The 20,397-nt window shown below is 36.7% G+C and overlaps 1 protein-coding gene across 1 annotated transcript; it reads right to left on the reverse strand.

The window, feature by feature from the left end:
- Positions 1 to 252: 252 nt before the first annotated feature.
- Positions 253 to 5,631, reverse strand: LOC135083979 (uncharacterized). Its single transcript, XM_063978738.1, has 6 exons — positions 5,542 to 5,631; positions 4,193 to 4,312; positions 3,449 to 3,586; positions 2,509 to 2,700; positions 1,578 to 1,832; positions 253 to 470 (listed from the first exon to the last, which is right to left on the reverse strand). Exons 1-6 carry the CDS (start codon positions 5,594 to 5,596, stop codon positions 286 to 288), a joined length of 945 nt encoding a protein of 314 aa, XP_063834808.1. The 5' UTR covers positions 5,597 to 5,631; the 3' UTR covers positions 253 to 285.
- Positions 5,632 to 20,397: the final 14,766 nt, after the last annotated feature.

The following is a 20,397-nucleotide window of genomic DNA, read 5'->3' on the forward strand; positions in this document are numbered from 1 at the left end:
AAAACTAAAAACTAAACTAAACTAAATTATGACAAAACAATGCTATTTGTTCCACTAAAACTATCCACAAATATTTTAGTGTTTGTGTCTAATTTAATTTTTAAAAACAGGTTTTTCCAATAATATTAAATGCCATAGAGTTGCTTTTCTGATGATGGATTTCAAGTAACAAAACGATGCAACCCTATCGAGTCTGGACTCATTTGTTTTTCCCTGACAATACTGGGGTCTTAGATAAGTGGAAACAAAAGCTAGTGCTTAAAAAGGTTTTATTAATAATAACTTTCAATGCTCATCATCACACATCAGACTGTCTGGACTCTTCTCACAGATGAAGGCGTATTGGTTCTCGCACCAGAGGTCGTCAAACATGGCGGATCGGTACACTGCACCGCAAAATTCACCGGTGGTCGCGTTGTTGGGCTCTCCAGGGGAGAACTTGTCGTAGCCTGCTTCCTTCAGGGTTTGACCTGGAAGTTAAGGATTGCGTCAGTCATTATCAAGTCATTCAATACCTATTTATGAAGGCGATCCCCTTCAATTTATCAGAGTACCTATAAGGATTTGGCCTTCACTCTGCGGAAGGCGACCCCCTTCGATTTACCAGAGTATAAGGGCTTCACTCCCCACGCTTGCCAGAAATTTTGTCAATATGATACGAATTTGACAAAATCTCAACACCACTCGATTTGATGTCGTCCTAATTTCGCTAGCTTTATATTCGGAAAGAGTTCAAGGGCTTTAAAAAGGCATAGACTATAAATCAGTCACTTAGTCTAGCAGTGTTCCAAGTACAACAAATATCAGGTTCCGTGGAATTTATACTGAACAGGCATTATCATAAGATCTTATTTCCAAATCAATTCAATTACAATTGACGTGTCAAATTCGCCTCTAATTTGGAACTAAGAAGCCTTTACGCCAAATTCATTTGCGGTCGTGATGCTTACCAATTACCGAACTGTTTGGAATTACAGATTAACTGCCTTTGAAGATGTATTTATAGGCACAGATCACATCAAGCTGAATACCGAGGCAAATGGAAAAGGAAGGCAAATCTTATGGAGTAGCAATAAGAGCTATTTTTCAACAAAAGGGAATAGTCTGACTATACGATAGGAGTTTTGAAGATGAAACTTTGTGGGATGATGAAGAAGGAGTGTGCTCACTAAGAGGTTTGAAATATGAAATCAACCATGCGTTAATGCGACTATTCCCACTTCTCGCTCCCACCGCTGCAATTCTACTGCAGCCAGGATCTACTGCTTGATCGTCAATAAAAACTCAACCATTGAAGGTCAACTTTGTCCCAGGGGAAAGTTACACTACACTGCCATTGAACCCGCAACAAAATTAATCAAAAAAACATAGAAGTTCGAAGTTAAGGTTCGTCTTTCCTTCATTGCAAAGCAGATGACAGGTAACAAAACAAAGGTTTAAGTAACTAATAAGAAAACATTTACACCTTAATTACAACTGTTAAAACAACAGTGGTCTAGGTACACCTTACTTATTTTTGACATTATTGTGGTCAAATACCTGCCTTGTTATGCATAAAAAAAAAAAAAAAAACTTACCTTGAATAGTCCTCCAGTCCCCATGCTCAGTCCAGTCATGGAAACCCATGAATGCTACATCCTTCCAGAAGCTTCCGAGCATGACACCTCCTGGGTTCTTCGCGAAGAGTTCCCTGATGACGGTGGCCTCAGTATCGGAGTTGATGATGGCGAGATGGCCACCTTCCGCCATACACGTCATGTAGGCTCGGGACCAGGTGCGTGGTACTCGATGGAACTTGTAGCACTTGTTGGTACGGGAGTCGAGATTATATTCTGTGTGAAGAGAAATTGATACATTTTAGATTTTAAACTTTCGCGTTCCATTTCAACTAAAATAGTAAGACACGGGTCTTAACGCGATGCAGCCGTGGTCACAACATCCCAGATTCCCAGCCGAAACGTCAAGCCGTGAGTACATAATGTAACTTATTAATAAACGTCGCGTTAAGACCCGTGTCTTACTATTTTAGATACATTTTAGTGTTAAAAATTGAGTGTTTTGGTATTAATTTTAACATAGAGAGTGAAGTAAATATTCTAGGGCTTAAAATTCTGGTACATCTTTTATGATATTAGATGTCTTTCAATAATCTTCTCTCTTTAAATAGTCGTAGATGCCTACATCTATGTATACTAAAAGAAAAAACATTTGTATGAAAAAATCTAAGCCGCGTAAGATAGATGAAGGGAGTAAAACGGGATCCACGCGTACGAAGTCGCGGGCGGCGGCTAGTAATAAGTATGTAAGTGTGGGAAATTCAAAAGTTGTTAATCTTGTTTTATTAATGAAATACACTGGGTTTCTTGGTTCCGTTCAAAGTTAAGAATGGCATATACTAGAAAACCTTTTTCGTTTATTGAGAAAAAAGATCGGATTTATTTAGTAGCAGATCAAGAAGTTTTTTTTTCAATAGTCCAAGAAATAATTGTTTTTTCAAGAAAAACTTACCAGGATCAGTAGTACCACAGGCAGTCATGACCAGTGTGGCTTTCTTCTTATAGCACATGTATGGGAACGTGTCTTTGCACCTTACATCTGCCAACACTCCTTCTGGTAGTTGGATGATGCAGTTTTCCTCATCCTTGAAGTTGTCTGGTTCATCTTTAGCCCAGGAGTGAGGGATTTTGGAGAGAGGGACACCTGTGGATGGAAAATTTAGGTAAAATTTTTCAATCTTCTTTTTGTGTCTACGGCTTTATCAAAACTATGTGACTCGAAACACTTTTGCCATAGTTGCAACCAATTCTTTCCTTGTGCAGGTAACAATCAATTTTACATAACGGTTGATTATGCAAGTGTTTTAAGGAACTACAATTGGATAAGCGTTGTGCCACAACTCGTATTACATTAAGCGGTAAAAATCATTAATACTTATTATCTTTGTCTGTTACATCCAACCACAAAATTAATTGTTAATTATTTTTGCAACATTTATGTATTCATAATTACGAAGTTTTAATGGGAATTGTTGGAAAGTAATTAGCAATGGTGATTAACGGATTTTGTGTTTACTAATCACCTTGATTCATAATTACGAATATCTTTGAGCATTTATAAATGAATTGTATGATACATTAGGGGATTCAATCTTTATATATTTAGTAAAAGAGACACAGAAATAACAAAGCAAATAAAATAATTATAAATGAAAAAGTGCGTTTGTCCTGTTCTCTGTTTTTCACATTATTAAACCAATATTGATAAAATGATTAATTTAAATGAAGGCTGAGGCCCAATTTCTACATTGAGATTTTTGGCTTGAGCGTGCTCGTCTTCTAATCTAGTATTAGCATTACTTTCTTATTAAATGATTAAAAGATGAGCATGCTCAAGCTGGATTCTCAATTAAATAACTGGGCTTAAATGACCTGATGAAAATCTTGTTTACCTTCAATAGAAGCAAAATCTCCCCTCGAGAAGACAGCGTGGATACCCGTGAATATGCCACAGGTGTTGCCATTATTTTTGGCCAAATTCGCCATTGCGTCTCTCAAAGCTGGTGTCAATGGGGACGCTAAAACAGCTCCTGAAATAAAAAGGATAATATATTAATAATTTCAATTAAAAAACACTATTTTTCTTCTCGTCTTCTTCTTCTTCGTCGCTACACTCTTGCCAGAGTGGTCGTGGTCGTCACACCAAGTCAGGTGGCAAGCCTCACATCCGTCGCCATTCCTCCCGCACTGCAGCCTTTCTTGTGCACTCGTGGAGTGGACCATTGAGTGCGGTTTTAACCTGTCAGTCCAGCACTTGGGCAACCTGCCGCGCGCTCTTGTGCCCTCAACCTTCCCCTGCACGACGAGCCGTTCAACAGAAGCGACGTCTCCACGTGTAATATGGCCAAAGAAAGTGTGAGTACGACTTTGGACGATGGAAGACGACGTTTTTTCTCGTAGATGTCGTTAAAGACAACTAAGGGTTGGTCCTTAGTTGGTCTATTATGTAACTCATCTGGCCGGCATAGGAAGAGTAGACTGAATCCTCCATTTGTCTCTGGTAAATTAGAGAAGATAGTTCTCCCAATGCATACTAAATGACCTGATGATGATACTTAGAAGATCCATAGATATGAAAATCAGCGAAAATTTCTTGAAAAAAATATATTTTGTCGACAGTGTCCTGACGTTCGTACCTTCCATATGACACCTGAGTCGAGCCTCGTTAAAATTGGAGGGCATCTCATTGAACTTCAACCATCCTCCAGCTTCTGGTATGTATTTATAGTCACATCTGAACTGACGGCCACTGCCAACTGAAAAATAAAGGTGAAACATTGACAGTGTTGTTTACTAAGTAAGCTTTATCTTGTATTAGGAGATGACCCTAATGCAGTTAGACTAGGGGTCATAATAAGAATTGTCTGTCTAAAAAGGGCATACCGAGTTCGAGAACGTAGACAAATTAAACAAGAATACTGTTAAAATGGGACAAATTACTTTACAGCGCGATTTAAATAAAGACGGCGCCATCTCATTTGTAAAAATATAAACATTGTGGTATACGTGTTTTGTAACTTATTAGACTGGGTTGCACCATCTTGTTTTATCTATCTATATAAATAAAAATGAATTGATGTTCGTTAGTCTGATTAAAACTCGAGAACGGCTGGGCCGATTGATCTGATTTTAGTTTTAAAATATTTGTCGTAGTCCAGGGTAGTTCTAAACGGTGAGCAAATACGCGCGTGATATTGTTTTTCTGTGACAGACAAAATTCCACGCGGGCGAAGCCGCGGGCGGAAAGCTAGTTTCTAATAAATGTCAAAAGTCAAACTCCATACAAAAACACCTGTATGGTAATAGTTGCGGTTAAAGTAAGATGGTGTAACTCAGCCTTGAATTGAGCAGTCAAATCAATTTTTTATTGAGGAGTTAGTGTTGAAGATGAATCAATACTATAATTGATTGCAAATTGAAAGAAAGAAGAACATTCGCTACAACACTGTCACCTTTAGTACCTTTATAATTTACTAGCTGTGCCCGCGACTTCGTACGCGTGAAAACCCGTTTTCGCAACATTTTTCATTGTTGCTCTGCACCTATTACTCGTAGCGTGATGGTATACATACAGGGTGGAAACGATAAGTGATCTCACTCTATTATTTCTAAACTATACAAGATATCGAAAAACTGGTTACTGATCCTGAAAGTGCTTCACGAGATCTTTCAAACGGTACCAATAATAGGTTTCAGAATAAACTGGAACTATCCGAAAATTCAATGTTTCCATCTTCCATACTAAATGTATGCCAACGTTATTTTTTATTAAATAATAAACTTATAAGTCGGTTAAATAAACTCGTAACTTGCATCTTATTTAAAAGCCTTCTTCAATAAATGGGCTATCTAACACTGAAAGAATTTTTCAAATCGGACCCGTCGTTCCTGAGATTAGCGCGTTCAAGTAAACAAACAAACAAACTCTTCAGCTTAATAATATTAATAGATAGATGGACATGGGCAATTAAATGAAATAACTTACCTATTACTGCTACACAAAAACAGGCAAAAAGAAAGATTCTTACAACGGTCTGCATCGTTGCAGTTTGACCAGAGAACTGAAGATTAAACTGAATCTATCAATTAGGTAATTAATAACAGACTTATCTTTAAGTGGTTATCTCATTATTAATATGAGAAATACCTAATGACGTATCCTACTCTTGTGGTTAAGGGACATAATTATACTGCTTTCGTTCAAACGGTAATTAAATACTAATTAAACAAATTAAGCATCAAAAGATTTCCGATGAAAACCGGATAACCGAACAGTAATGATAACTGTATTAATAAAGTGTTTTATATTTCTGACTTTGTCCCTAAAACAAGCACCTATTCCTATTTTTAATCGACTTCAGCAAAAGGAGGAGGTTCTCAATTCGGTTGATATGTTTTTTTTTGTTCCTATACCCTGGTGTAACAGACAGAGTGAGAGAGAGTGATGTGAACAACGCCTCAACGTGACCACGACCGCTCTGCCAAGAGCGTAACGAATAAGAAGAAGAAGAACAGACAGAGATATACCTACACTATGCAGAGGCTGCATGAAGGTAGATAAAACGTTGCAGCGCGTGCTCATGGTATGCAGGAGCTTGGTGGATTGAACGGGCTCAAATTCTCAAATTTCTAGCATCACTGCTGCAAGATTGCAGCAGAATGGATAGGCTGCTTGCTTTTTAGAGTAATCTGAGCTGAATAGAACCACAATTTATGGAGAACGCTAAGTGGTGTGCGCAGCCAAACTTACCAAGATGAAACAAACTTTTTTTGACAATCCTGAAAAATATTGTGATAAAAAATATTTTACATCAGTATTATACGGACAAAACCGCAGCCATCAGCTAGCATCAGAATAATTTAACATACTATTCCTCCACTTAACTTTGGGGAAATCCTATTTCTATGCATATTCTCATAATACATATTAATACTTATAACTCGAGATAAATAGGTCATCTGTTACGTGACCCTTGGGAGTCTTGATTATGTTGTAAATGCCGTTGCAATTGTAATGTCCAGTTGTTTACGTTTAGTTAATTAAAGTACCTTGCTGCCCCATCGGCCGTCAGTTCTGCGTACTATGTGCCCTGCCCATTGCCACTTCAGCTTGGTAATCCGTCGGGCTATATCAGAGACTTTAGTTCGTTTACGGATCTCCTCATTTCTGATTCGAACTCGCAAAGAAACATGTAATTGGATTGTAAGTATCTAAGCGGAGAAGTAAAATACAGTTTATCTATTATAGGTATAGGCTATAGAGCTCAGCTTGTAGTGAAAGTGGCTGATAATGCTACTAACCATGAAAATTGTACCGTAATGTGTGTACTTTCTATTAGGTCAGTTTTGTGATATGAAATGTATGTAATATACAAAGTCACTCAATTTACAACCATTAGCTAGAATATTACTGGAAATATACTAACACTCAAAGGCAGCCGAGCATGGAGTCTGACCTGCTATAACAAACCATGTGTTAGCGTAATGAAGGTGCCAAATGCAGCAACCTTGAAATAGTTGATTTATGCGGTGCCCACCAGAGCGCGCCGGCGCCGATGGTACCGTGCTGTAGACGGGGTAAGTCTGAGACATGTACTATATTGGGGTTTGTTCACACGAAGGACACCATTTTTTGCAGGACTGTTTATTCATCATCATCATTTCAGCCATAGGACGTCAACTGTTGAACATAGGCCTCCCCCAATGATTTCCATGTTGATCCATTGGCCTGCGACCAGTGCTTTCCTGCTATCTTTATGATGTCGCCGGTCCACCTTGTGGGTGGACGTCCCACGCTGCGTTTTCTGGTACGCGGTCTTCACACCAAAACCTTGCAGTCCCATCGGCCGTCAGTTCTGCGTACTATGTGCCCTGAACATTGCCATTTCAGCTTGCTAATCCGTCTTTTGGAGGATCCGATTTAGTAGTACAGTAAACGTCAAATTGTTCGTGATACCCAAAGTGACCAAGTTGACAACACAACCTTATTCTTATTGTAACAAAGACGTGTTGCGAACTTATTGGCTACTTTGGGTATTATGAACTGTTAGGGCCCTCGCCCACGGCGACTTTTTATCGCGCGTACGTACAGATGTGATGCCAACGAGCTACAACGCGCTACAGGATTGCGACTGCATCGCTACAAGAAGTCGCCATGGGCGAGGGCCCTTAGACGTTGAGGAGAGAATAAAGCTGCATGTTTATTTCGATGCTTTATTATTTACAAACATTAAAATAATTTACAGGAATCTCACTGGTCATAAGACAATGGCACGAGGAATTTAAATTAAGTAACTAAAATCATCCGGCTATCGCCGAGGCTGAGCCGACCACTGCAACGGCTGGACCGGCCTTGATGATGCCATCGCGAATGTGCTGGCCGACTCTTTCCTGTAACAAAGTATTGATTAAGAAAGAGTTGAGAGACTTCGTGACTCAGGACGTCCACCTACTAAGACGACCGCATAAAGGAAGGCGCTGGATGCAGGCCGCTACCAACCGGCCAGTTTGAAAATCATTGGGGAGGCCTACGTGAAGCAGTGGATTCTTTCTCAATACCTACAAGAACACTACTTTGTTTTGGACATTTTACACTGCGCCTCTAATAATAATAAATATTGAAAGTACAAGCACACAATTATGGCATTTTTATTTACAAGGAACAATATTTTTTTGAGTTTCATTTTTTCAAACTAGGCTCGGTTCAATAGTTTATGTGTGAAAAGGTAACAGAGAGAGACAGAGCTACATTAGCATCTATGACGTATTTAAGGATGTATAAGAATTCGAAGTGTGTCTAAACATCTTCCAAACTTACGGCAATTCCAAAATCAACAAGATAAAAAGTTTTCCCAGAATTTGGCAATTTCTAACGAACATATTTGTATAATGTATTCCAAATATTGAGACTCACAGCGAGGAGCGTCATAAAAAGTGCCTGAACAAAGTTTACGTACAAATAAGGTTGTTTTTCGGTCCTCCTAGAAATTTGCATTGGCACGGTTTCTCAACATTTCTATGGAGAATGTGGAGATATCCCGTTTTTTATAGGAACTGTTTTCTCGCAGGATCTGAACTCGTTCATAGCTGTACTGTAGCGTTTAAATAAGACAGTGCTTGAGGTATAGGAGCGGCACGGGAGGGTAATTTTGTTACGTTAATAGTCAACGAGACTACAGATTTGTATTCTTGGTCACGACATAATAGTTGTAAAAATCACACGAGAAGAAAGGCTATTCCCACCTCTCGTTCCCATCGATGCAACTCTTGTGCAGGATCTACAGCTTGACCGCCAATAAAAAAACAACCAGTTAAGGCCGAGTTCGTCCCGGGGGAAAGTTAAACTGTCATTGAACCCGCAATGAAATTATCAGAAGAACATAGGAGGAGTTCAAAATTAAGGATCTACTTTCTCATGAGAAGTATTGAGTAGGTCTTCTTTCTTGACGTCTTTCTTTTCAACCGACTTCAAAAAAAAGGAGGAGGTTCTCAATTCGACCCGTATGTTTTTTTTTTTTTCTATGTTTGTTACGCGATAACTCCGCCAATTATGAACCGATTTGAACAAATCTTTTTTCTGCGTATAGGTAATACCTCAAGGGTGGTCCCATTTAAATTTAATAACAGAAAAAACAACCCCCAAGGGTGGAAAATTGGGGATGAACTTTTTTATACGCAATATCTCCGCCGATTATAAATCAATTTGAACGATTATTTTTTTGTTGAATAGGTATTATCAAAAGGGTGGTTTCATGTGAATTTGAAGAAAATATTTCACCCCCAAGGGTGGAAAATTGGGGATGAACTTTTTTATACGCAATATTTTCAATTTTTAGTTTTTTTTTGTGTTCACGCATTTGAAGTCGGTTTTATTTTTAATATAAGATATCAATAATTTAATTAAATGGTAGCAGGAAGGAGCTGGATGCAGGCCGCTACTAACCAGTAAATCTGGAAATCACTGAAATGATGATGATGATCAATAATTAATTTATCAAATAAATAATAAATAAATAAATATTCCTGGACATTTTCACACTACACTTCTAGTCCCAAACTAAGCAAAGCTTGTACTACTGGTACTAGACAACGGACATACACATACTTATATACTTTTTTTTGTAAATACATACCTACATAATTATTGTGTACATAGGTAACACCCAGCCCCATCACAGAAATTAAAATTCATCATATTTTCAATTTCTGCCCGGCCGGGAATCGAACCCGAAATAGAGACAGCCAATGGGCAGACTACAAATTCATTAAAAAGATGACAAGAGTGTGGATTAACAGAAGTTACTTTTATTGGGTAAGGCTTATCCAAAAAATGTTTAAAAACATTTTAATGTGATAACCTCTAGAGAAACTGTAATCTATAATAATAAAGCAAATATGAATCAAACGTTATCATGTTTATTGAATGGTGAAACGACTTTTCCCACCTAGATTCAGATTGTTGAACTAAATGCTATGAAAAAAGGCTTTATTGGATGCGCCAGAGTATTACAAGTTAGTTTCACTTATAGCTCACAGATGGCGTGAATTGAATCAGGCGTTTGCGCATAGCTAGAGCTGGTAAAGTCACCTCAAACAGATTATTGTATGATAAACTAATAAAAATATTTAATCAAAAAGCTAAAAAGAGAATTTGTTACTTTCTGACAAACGCTGACTTCGGGAAAATGAACAGAAACAAGACGTAACAAAATTGGTACATTTAAGCGTTAAAAAAAGTAATTTGTTATTATAAAAGTTTTAATTTATTATGTTTAAGTTGTGTTGAATATTACTTTAACTTTAATAAACATCAAAAATTTGTCAAACCCCATACAAAAAACACCGGTTATCGTTAAAGTTAGGTGGTGCTACTTAGCCTTAGGTATTGTTGCAAAACTATTCCCATAAAGAAAACGTGCTAGTAAAATTTTACATTTTATATCATGAAAATATTCCAACAAAACCAAAAATAATTAACATTAGGTAGGTAAGTATTTAGGTACTCGCAGCTATTGGATAGCAAAAAAAAAACACATTATTTTCTAAGATCTGTTAAAAATTCAGTAAAATCAAGCACCCAATAATTGGTACCTACCTAGGTATTTGACAAAATGATAAAACTACAGATTTCGTAACAAATTATATTTTAATACTTTATGAAGCAGTGCCTTGTTGTATTGTTCTTGGGGAATGTTACAGGCCATGATCAGAATAATAATTGCGTCTGGTCAAGCGTGTGTTTTATTACCAATCTTTGAAAGTTTGTTTGGTGTTCTTTAAATTCTACAGAGTTTTTTTTGACATAATAGCTCCAAGACATAAAAAAGTAGGTATTACTCATGCAATGCAGAGAAAACCCCTCTCGTTTTTAATTTAGTAAAATTATAATAGATCATCAATTCAGCCACAGAACTTCCACTGCAATGCTGAACATAGTCCTCCTCCAATGATTACCAAATTGACCAGTTGGTAGCGGCCTGCATCCAGTGCACTACCTTTATCAGTTCGTCGGTCAACCTTATGAGCGGACGTCCTACGCTACGATTCCCGTAATACATTACAAGTATCTAATAGGGATGTTTCCTGGGTCAAAAAACAAGAGTTTTAATTAGTCCGTCAGTTAACCTTCGGAAGGCAACAGGGGTGACTGGTCACCCCACTAGTTAAAAAAAGTCTTGATACGTTTAGTTGCTGATGTTGTGTCTTTCTGTCGTTTGGTCTATTCTCTAATTGGAGGGAAAGCTATCAGTCGCATTCATCAACATATAGCGTTAGATTCCTGTTTTTGATATTTTGACACTGCTGGGGTGACTCATCACCCCTGTTGCCTTTTATGTATACTTTATTTTTTCGTGTTGCTAAAGTAAATGATGGGTTTTGGAGTAAAAATGGCTTTGTTTTCGGATGGTCAAATCGAAAAATACATTTAAAGACTTGCTGATGTCAATTCCTATGATAAACGCTGCTATCAGATGATAATAAGATTTCCAAAATTGAAGACAATCTCAGTTCAGTCGGAGGAGGAAGACTTTATTTCCAATAGCGAAAAATTGTTACGACGATGACGTTCTACTAGCACAATTCGAACATAACGTGCTACTATGTAAGAACGGACATGTTTGGTCTTCTTGGTTCCGTCACCTTGGAGTCAAACATCACGACGAAATATAGTAACTGTTGCGAGCGATACGAGAATTATAGAGCAATTACACATGACATTCTACATATGAACTAGGGACCTCCTGAGGGTGCACCTTTAGCAAAGTTACAGAAGCAGGCAAGGTGAGTGCTGTGTCAAAAAAAACTGGACAAAAAAGTTAAGACATCTCGTATAAAATGTCAACTACCCTCATGCCCTCAACATCGCAAAGATATTTGCTTTAACTGTGCTTAATGTTAAAAAATATTCATTAAAAATATACGAACCGTTAAATGAAAGCATTTTTAGTTTATAGTGAAACAAAGTAATAGATCTTATCATTAATTAGTTTCATTTTTCATCACAAAGCTATTTATTTCAAATTGAATTTGTGGGGTGACTGGTCACCCCTGTTGCCTTTTACGTATACAAAAAAAGTGTTGCCTGCCGAAGGTTAACTTATCAAAAAATACTCTACACGTATTTTTCACTTTTTCAAACTAATGAAAATTTAAAGAGATAAAGCGCGCCAAAGTTCATAAGAAGAGGCCCGTGACGTCAATAAGTGCATAAAAGTGCCGCACTTTGTGACGTCAAAATTATAATAGATCATCAATTCAGCCACAGAACTTCCACTGCAATGCTGAACATAGTCCTCCTCCAATGATTACCAAATTGACCGGTTGGTAGCGGCCTGCATCCAGTGCACTACCTTTATCAGTTCGTCGGTCAACCTTATGAGCGGACGTCCTACGCTACGATTCCCGTAATACATTACAAGTATCTAATAGGGATGTTTCCTGGGTCAAAAAACAAGAGTTTTAATTAGTCCGTCAGTTAACTTATCAAAAAATACTCTACACGTATTTTTCACTTTTTCAAACTAATGAAAATTTAAAGAGATAAAGCGCGCCAAAATTCATAAGAAGAGGCCCGTGACGTCAATAAGTGCATAAAAGTGCCGCACTTTGTGACGTCGCACACTGGATCGAGCCCATACAAAGCGTTGGACATCGCTTCCTTACTCAGTGTTTTTAAAATAAAATGAGATTGCGTCAACGTAGTAACTTCAAATTTTTACAGTGTAAGGTTGATAAGTTTATCTTTCTAATGTGATAGGTTTTACTTATTAGATGGCAATTAATATAAGTGAAAAAAATTCTTAAAATATAGTGATGAAAAACTTGTATTTATTGTTCAATGAAAAGCAAATACTCACTCATTTTGGTCTATTTCCATATTTAAAGAGTAACATAATCTAACAATACTCTAAATTTATTCTCATTAAGTGTCAAAATTTTTAAAGAAATATTTTTGTAAACGCCTGATTTTTCATTGTCACACAATCAGTTTGTTCGATTTTATCGAGCTTGATTTCATATTCTGTTAACTGTTAGATACATAATCTAACAATACTCTAAATTTATTCTCATTAAGTGTTAAAATTATGAAAAAAATTTTTTTGTAAACGCCTGATTTTTCATTGCACACAATCACTTTGTTCGATTTTGTCGAGCTTGATTTTATATTCTGTTAGCTGTTAGATACATACTAATGCAATTTTATAGGAACTTGGCGGACTACAAAACTGACTCCAATCAACAGATTATACGTTTATATACGCCAATATACGTTTGTAGCTAAAAACTGGTTCTCATTATAATGACACTGCTTCTTCTTGCGACAAACAGTGTCAATGAAATTATTGATTTTTTTCGATAGTTATCTGATAAATAAAATGTGTAACTTAGTACCTACCTAACACAATCATAAATTAAGAAAAAAATACATACAAAATGTATGTATGGTATGTACTAAATTCAACGACGACAATCTTTTGAGATGATGACAGTGTGATTTTTTTACTATGTCTGTTTTATAGTATTTCTTTATGTTCATAAAGTATTAACTACGTTAGTAGGTACTTACCTCTGTTTATCTGAAGAGAGTGTATGGGAAAACAGCTCTAGTATCCTAGCTAAAGAACTAGCGCGATCTTTCATCGTGGTTTTTAATAATGCATACAAATCTCTATTTGCCTTGAGTTTTTCCATTTTAATGAGTATTTTTTACTGAATTGCACACGATAAATAACTCATAAACCAAAATAAACATCTTTGGTTTACCTGACATTATTTTAGTGTAACGAATTTTACCTAAGTTAATTTTGCTATGCGGAAAAATGAGGCGCTTTTATTTAGTTTTTTGTGATTTTCTCGAAAATATGGATGAATAAGGGTCCAAAAACTGAGTAATAATATCGCCCACATTGTCATCTATCATCTCTCATTCATGGTTTGTTAAAGATCGCCCAAGATGTCAACTAAAACACGCAGTTTTCATTTAAAAAAATACCTTTTAAAATTACGTCAAAATAGCCAAGCTAGAAGTTTTTTAGGCACTCATTTTAACACACAGATTAAGATAAAGGTATAAACTAATACATTATTAAGTACTAACATAAAACCAGTGAACGAAATTGGATATATTGACAATACAAACAGAAGATTTTGACTTTGTTCACTTTACGGTCGCACCACATAGCTATGATAGTAGATCATGACTTGATATTAATGATATTTGATAGAATGAAGTCTCATCTTTCAACTTATATGCAAATCAATCTTGTTTTAAGTAGTTGCATTTAAAGCACCATGTCCAACACCTTGTATGGGCTCGATCCACCGTGCGTCGCGTGGAACTTCAACGCACCATAACTATGTAATGGTTTGTTAGATTGACAAATAAAAATATAGGTGTCCAAAATTTTTTGATATTAAACATAATGGAAAAATTTTTTTTAGGAAACTAGCCTATTGTATGTACATACTATAAGAGTATTTTCAGACTTACAATTTTCTTCCATCCTTTCCAGCGAGGCGCTGCGTTCACCGTCGATAACGCGACGAGACAAGCGAAGAAAAACAAGAAAAACTTGGCGAAATTCATTTCGATATTAGTTTTAAACTAACTGTAGGCACTATAAGAAGGAAAAGTTAATTGTACAGACTTATCACCTGTAATGATAGTGTTCGCTCGCTTTCCTTCTTTTTATACTATTTCAATTTGCTATGCTAACAGCACAGTAAAAGTTAACGCAGTAGTCTCAATGCTGGAATAACCGTGGACAAAAATAAGATTCCATTAGAGCACCCACCCAAATAGCACCTGCACGAATAGCACCTGGCCTATTCCACTTAGAGCACCTATCGATATTTTGGGCAGGTGTTATTTGTGGAATTAAATTTATTTACCTGCCCAAAATATCGATAGGTGCTCTACGTAATAACAGATTCTAATTCAAATTCAAATTGCTTATTTGCATAATAAGTAATACATGTATTCTTATTACTTAGTTACCTAGTACCTAAATAAATAAATAAATACTTCCAATGACATTTAAATTGATTTAGCAGATTAAGCATGAAAGGTAAACAGACTTTTTTTTATACATTTATACTGAGTTGCACCACCTAACTGTAAGCGTCACTATAACGATAACCGGTGTTTTTTGTATGGAGTTTGGCAGATTTTTCCGCAGATTGTCAAAACTTCTTACAGTGAACCCACTGACTTATGTCCCATTGTTGTGAACCCAACAATGCAGTAATGTCCTGCAATTGTATTTATCTGTTTGGAGTGTTATGATATTTTTTCTAGGACAATCCTTTCCAGTCGAGTGCTTATTAGAGATGCTTGCATAAGGGGAACACCCTTGCAATACGCTGTAGATTGGAGATGCTTGCTTGATCTATATTCATACAATTGTAATTAGGCGTAATGAAGTCATAGTAACTCTGTAGGTATAGACATCGTGTTTCATTAATGATAAGAACTATAGAAATGCAGCCTGCGGTAATAGAATAAGAAAGGTTGGTTTCCCAAATAAAATAAATAAATAAGTAATCTTTTAAATAAGATAATAGTGAGATATTTAACTTAACAGAGATATTTTCTAACAGGTAAATACAGTTCTGGATTTGAACCCTGATCCCCAGGGACTTATGCCCGTTTTCACCATCAATCCCTAATTTTTAAATGACCCCTATGGTAGCACAAAACAGGAATTTTGTTTTTATAGGGGTCACTTAAAAATAAGGGATCGATATGGAAATTACCTCTTTCGAAGAGCCCCTAACCTAGATGACACCGGGTGAATGAACTCATTATAATTATTTATTTCTCTACTATAGGTACCTACTAACCTTAAATAAGTTTATCAGTAAAACCTGACGATATAGAAACAGATTTCCGAAATAAATTATTTGAATTTGACAAAAACTGGGAACTAACTGTTAAAAATAAAGAATAATAATCTGAACTGTCGTAGTAATTACAACAATATTTGAGTTGCCAGCTGTATAATAAGTAAATAGTAAAAAATAGTAATAAAAAATAACAGGATTAAAAATAGTACTAGGCAAATATTTTTCTTTATAAATGACTAAAGTTAGAAAGAACAAAACGATAAGTCGAAATCCCAAAGGGCAAGTAATAAGGAAAAAAAAGTAGGTAAGTACACAGTCAAAGCCGTAAAATTGGTGTAAAAATCATGGCGACTCAGCATAGAGTCCGATGCTGAATAATAAACTTTTGTTTTCAGAAAGAAAGGTCTAGTATGGTTCTGAAACTTATAGTCATGCACCCTATTAAATTTTCTAGTCGACTAAGTACTGAGAAAGTTTAATAAAAAGTCTATACTGGTACATTTTGAATCGCAATTAATTTGTAGCCAAATTAAAACAATGTAGTTGTAAAATCGCTCTTCAATACTCAATCGTTAAAAATTGCAGCTGTATTTTGTTTGATGTGTTTTTGTTTTTTCTTACGATTGACAGCCCGCCTGGAGCATTTGTTTTTTCCCAGTTGTTCAACACCTACCTACCTAAATGTTTTCATCTACTTAGGCTGAGTTTCACCAGATTATTTTAACTGCAACTTTAGCAATAACCGGTGTTTTTTGTATGGACTTTGACAGATTTTTGACGTTTGTCAAAGTTACATTAAGATGGTGCCACAATGTACCTAATAATAACACAACAACGATTTAATTTCTTACTTTGAAACTTAAAAGATTCATGATCATTTGTTGTAATTCTTTTATTAAATAGAGTTTTCACAAGGCATCAAAAACACAAGCATAATAATTTAAGCTTATATCGAGGGGTAAGCATTTCCTACTATATTCTTTAAAAACCTTTTAAAAACGAATACATTTTAAGCAAAAAATGGTAATTTATGCAAGTGTGATTTCGCAACGCAAACGTTACGTTGATAGATTTGCTTTTCAGCTGTAATTACAGCGTATTAATCTTGTGGGATTGACACATTTTCCTTGTTTTCACAGGCTTATCTCAAACGTTGCGATTAAGCATAATATTGTTGTTGACATAATTTCAAAGTATGCCAGTGACGGATATACTTTACTATACGCTAAGTATTGCACTCACCTTCTTACTATTATTATACACTAGCGGCCGCCCGCGACTTCGAACGCGTGGATCCCGTTTTACCCCCTTCATGTATCTTACGCGGTTTAGATTTTTTCATACAAATGTTTTTTCCCGCTAACTCCCGTGCCCGTAGGAATTTTGCAATATCCTGTTGTAACTAAGCTTTAAGTTTACTAAGGTACCTGCATGCCAAATTTCAAGCGTCTAACTTAAGCGGTTTAGATTTTTCATACAAAAGGATTTTCCCGTAATTCCCGTTCCCGTGGGAATTTCGGGAATTCCTTTCTTAGTGCACCTCTACGGTACCTAAGCTACGTCCCTTCCAAATTTCAAGTACCTACGTTTAGCCGTTTAGGCTGTGCGTTGATATGTCAGTCAGTCAGTTTCTCCTTTGATATAATAATATTTAGATTTAATTAATTTAATTAGCTACCAGAAGTGGTAATGACACGCAGAACTGACGGCCGATAGTAGTACGATTTCCGCCTAGACATATGTGCTAGGCTCATAGGGTGTGTAGGGACCCAGCCAGTTTAGGAACCCTCAGTGACCTTCACATAATATTTTGTGTATTATAATAAAGTTGATTAAAATTTATGTGATATTTATTAGTGTATTCTATTTCCTATTTTCAAAATAGAATTGTTAATGTTTCGAGAGAATGATGGAAGAGGGGGCCCTAAATGCCAGTCAAGTTTCTAGGGGACCTGGGTCCCTCCTAAGTCCGGCAATGGACAAGCGCAGCGTAGTATGTAGAGCAATATTAAAATTAAAGTTTCCTAGCATTGTTTCACTGTTTTAAAGTAGCATACACCACAATTGCTGCCTATTCAAAACTGTCAGGCGTCGTTATTCATATTTTAGGTGCTGTTTTTGACTCTACTTTATACTATTATATCTATTCTCTTACTACACATATTCAACCTTGATCAATATTTTTAATAATACATATTTTATGGTTGTATGCTTACTGGCATTAATTAGTTTAAACTAACACATAGTATGAAGCAAATGTAATAATTTAACCTTAACCAAACCGTTTCCAAACGCAACATTTCCAACATGTGATAGCTACGTGCATCCAGAATTCCAGACTAGTCGGTGCTCCAACACACTACAAATCTTGAACTAACACCTCCCATAATGGTTTCCCATGGAGTATGGTACAAGTTATAAGCATAAAGTTGTTTAATTTTGCCTTTAAATTATTATAGACTTGACTACGGTCGGTTCGATCACCGCAAAATATCCAAACGTTGCTTAGTTTTTAAGCTAAAAAAACTTTTCCTTTCCTTTTCCGAAAAAAAAACTTTTAGTCCGTCAATTACATTATCAAAAAATATTGGACGCGTATATTTTTATTTGTCAATCAAACAAGTAATAACGAAGTTATGATGCGTTGCAGTTCCGCGTAACGTCACAAAGTGCTACACCTTTAAGCACGCCTTGACGTCACGGCCCTCAAGATAAAGGATGCGTGATAAAGGTGCGTGTAACAAGCTTCTCCACTGTTTGAGAATCATCATCATCATCTCAGCCATAGGACGTCCACAACTGAACAAAGGCCTCCCCCAATGCTTTCCTTGTTGCCCGGTTGGTAGCGGCCTGCGTCCAGCGCTTACCTGCCACTTTTATGATGTCGTCGGTCTACCTTGTGGTACCCGGTACGCGGCCTCCACTCCAGAACCTTGCTGCCCCATCGGCCGTCAGTTCTGCGTACTATGTGCCCAGCCCATTGCCACTTCAGCTTGCTAATCCGTCGGGCTATGTCAGGGACTTTAGTTCGTTTACGGATCTCCTCATTTCTGATTCGATCTGTTTGAGAATATCTGTAAATAAAACTTATTTCTGTTGAAAATCGCTACTGCTTCTGACAGACGTCCACTAGGCCTGTGTCGGTAGGTAATAGAAGACTATATTCCGAAAGGGGCTGGCAAAGTTACTATCTACCGAAATGCGGTATTGCAGTAAAGTCACACATGATGGAGTTACGATGTTTTCCTACATATCATTCGGGCCGTGATGTGAATCACCGTGGTCCCTGTCCATGGAGCGTCAATTTCCTGTTCTTGTATATTTATAGGCTTGAAATATTAAAACTACGAGCTTTTGCCCGCGGCTTCACCCGCGTGAATTTTAGTTTGTCATATATCGTCATAATTATAGCCTACTAGCGGCCGCCCGCGACTTCGTGCGCGTGGATCCCGTTTTACCCCCTTTTCCCGAATTCTTTGCTATAAACCTCACAGAGCCCGAGACCTTTCCAACGAATGCAAAACCGTGGAAATCGGTTCGTGCGTTCTGGAGTTATAGCGTCAGGGAGGAAAACCCGACTTATTTTTTTATAGTAGATATGTTATTCTGGGTTATAAAAAATAATACTGTAAAATTTCATCAAAATCCATTCAGTAGTTTTTGCGTGAATGAGTAACAAACATCCATCCAGACATCCAGACGTCCAAACTTTCGCATTTATAATATTAGTAGGATAGGCAAATGGGTAAACAGGCCTCTCCAATGCGTCTTGTCTCAAATTGTTAGGTCTCCGAGGACTGTCTGACATGGAACGTTTTTAGGTTGACAAGGAGAGCTCTATCGGTCGACAGTCGATTACGAAAATCGACTAATTAACTAAAATCATTTATAAAATATGTACTTTACAATATCCTTGTAATTTTGTTCGTGTTAATTCTACCAGCACTCTACACTAGACAAAAGACACTTTTTTAGTTTCCAAAAAGGTCTATAACTGTCTTTAGGGCACGCAAAGTCGTCCTTAGTATCTGAAATCTCCTAAACATTTTTTATTAAGATAAAGACAATACCTAATACATTTTTAAAAGTCTCTCAAGTCCACTTGAAAGAGTTTCATAAAAGCTGTGTTGCACAATCTTACTTTAATTAACGTCAAAAATCTGTCAAACGCCATACAAAAACCGGTTTTTGCTATAGTTACCGTTAAAGTAAGTTGGTGTAACCCAAACTTAAATATCTCTTTTAGACTAGGCGCAGACCACCGATTTTTAGTTGGTCGATAGTTAGGCCCAATTTTTGTTTGTATGAAGAATCGGCCAAATCAAATCGGTGTAATGTGCGCTCTTCCATACATGCCCATACTGATAAACTGCCCGACTAAACTATCGGCCGACGAAAAATCAACGGTGTGCGCCTACTCTTAAGCCTTTTGATTCACACAAAAGGTAATTACGTAAAAAACTTGCTGATGCTATTGAAGGTACCGTATTTCGTC

Source organism: Ostrinia nubilalis, chromosome 24 (genome assembly GCF_963855985.1).
Source record: "Ostrinia nubilalis chromosome 24, ilOstNubi1.1, whole genome shotgun sequence".
Lineage (NCBI taxonomy): Eukaryota > Metazoa > Arthropoda > Insecta > Lepidoptera > Crambidae > Ostrinia > Ostrinia nubilalis.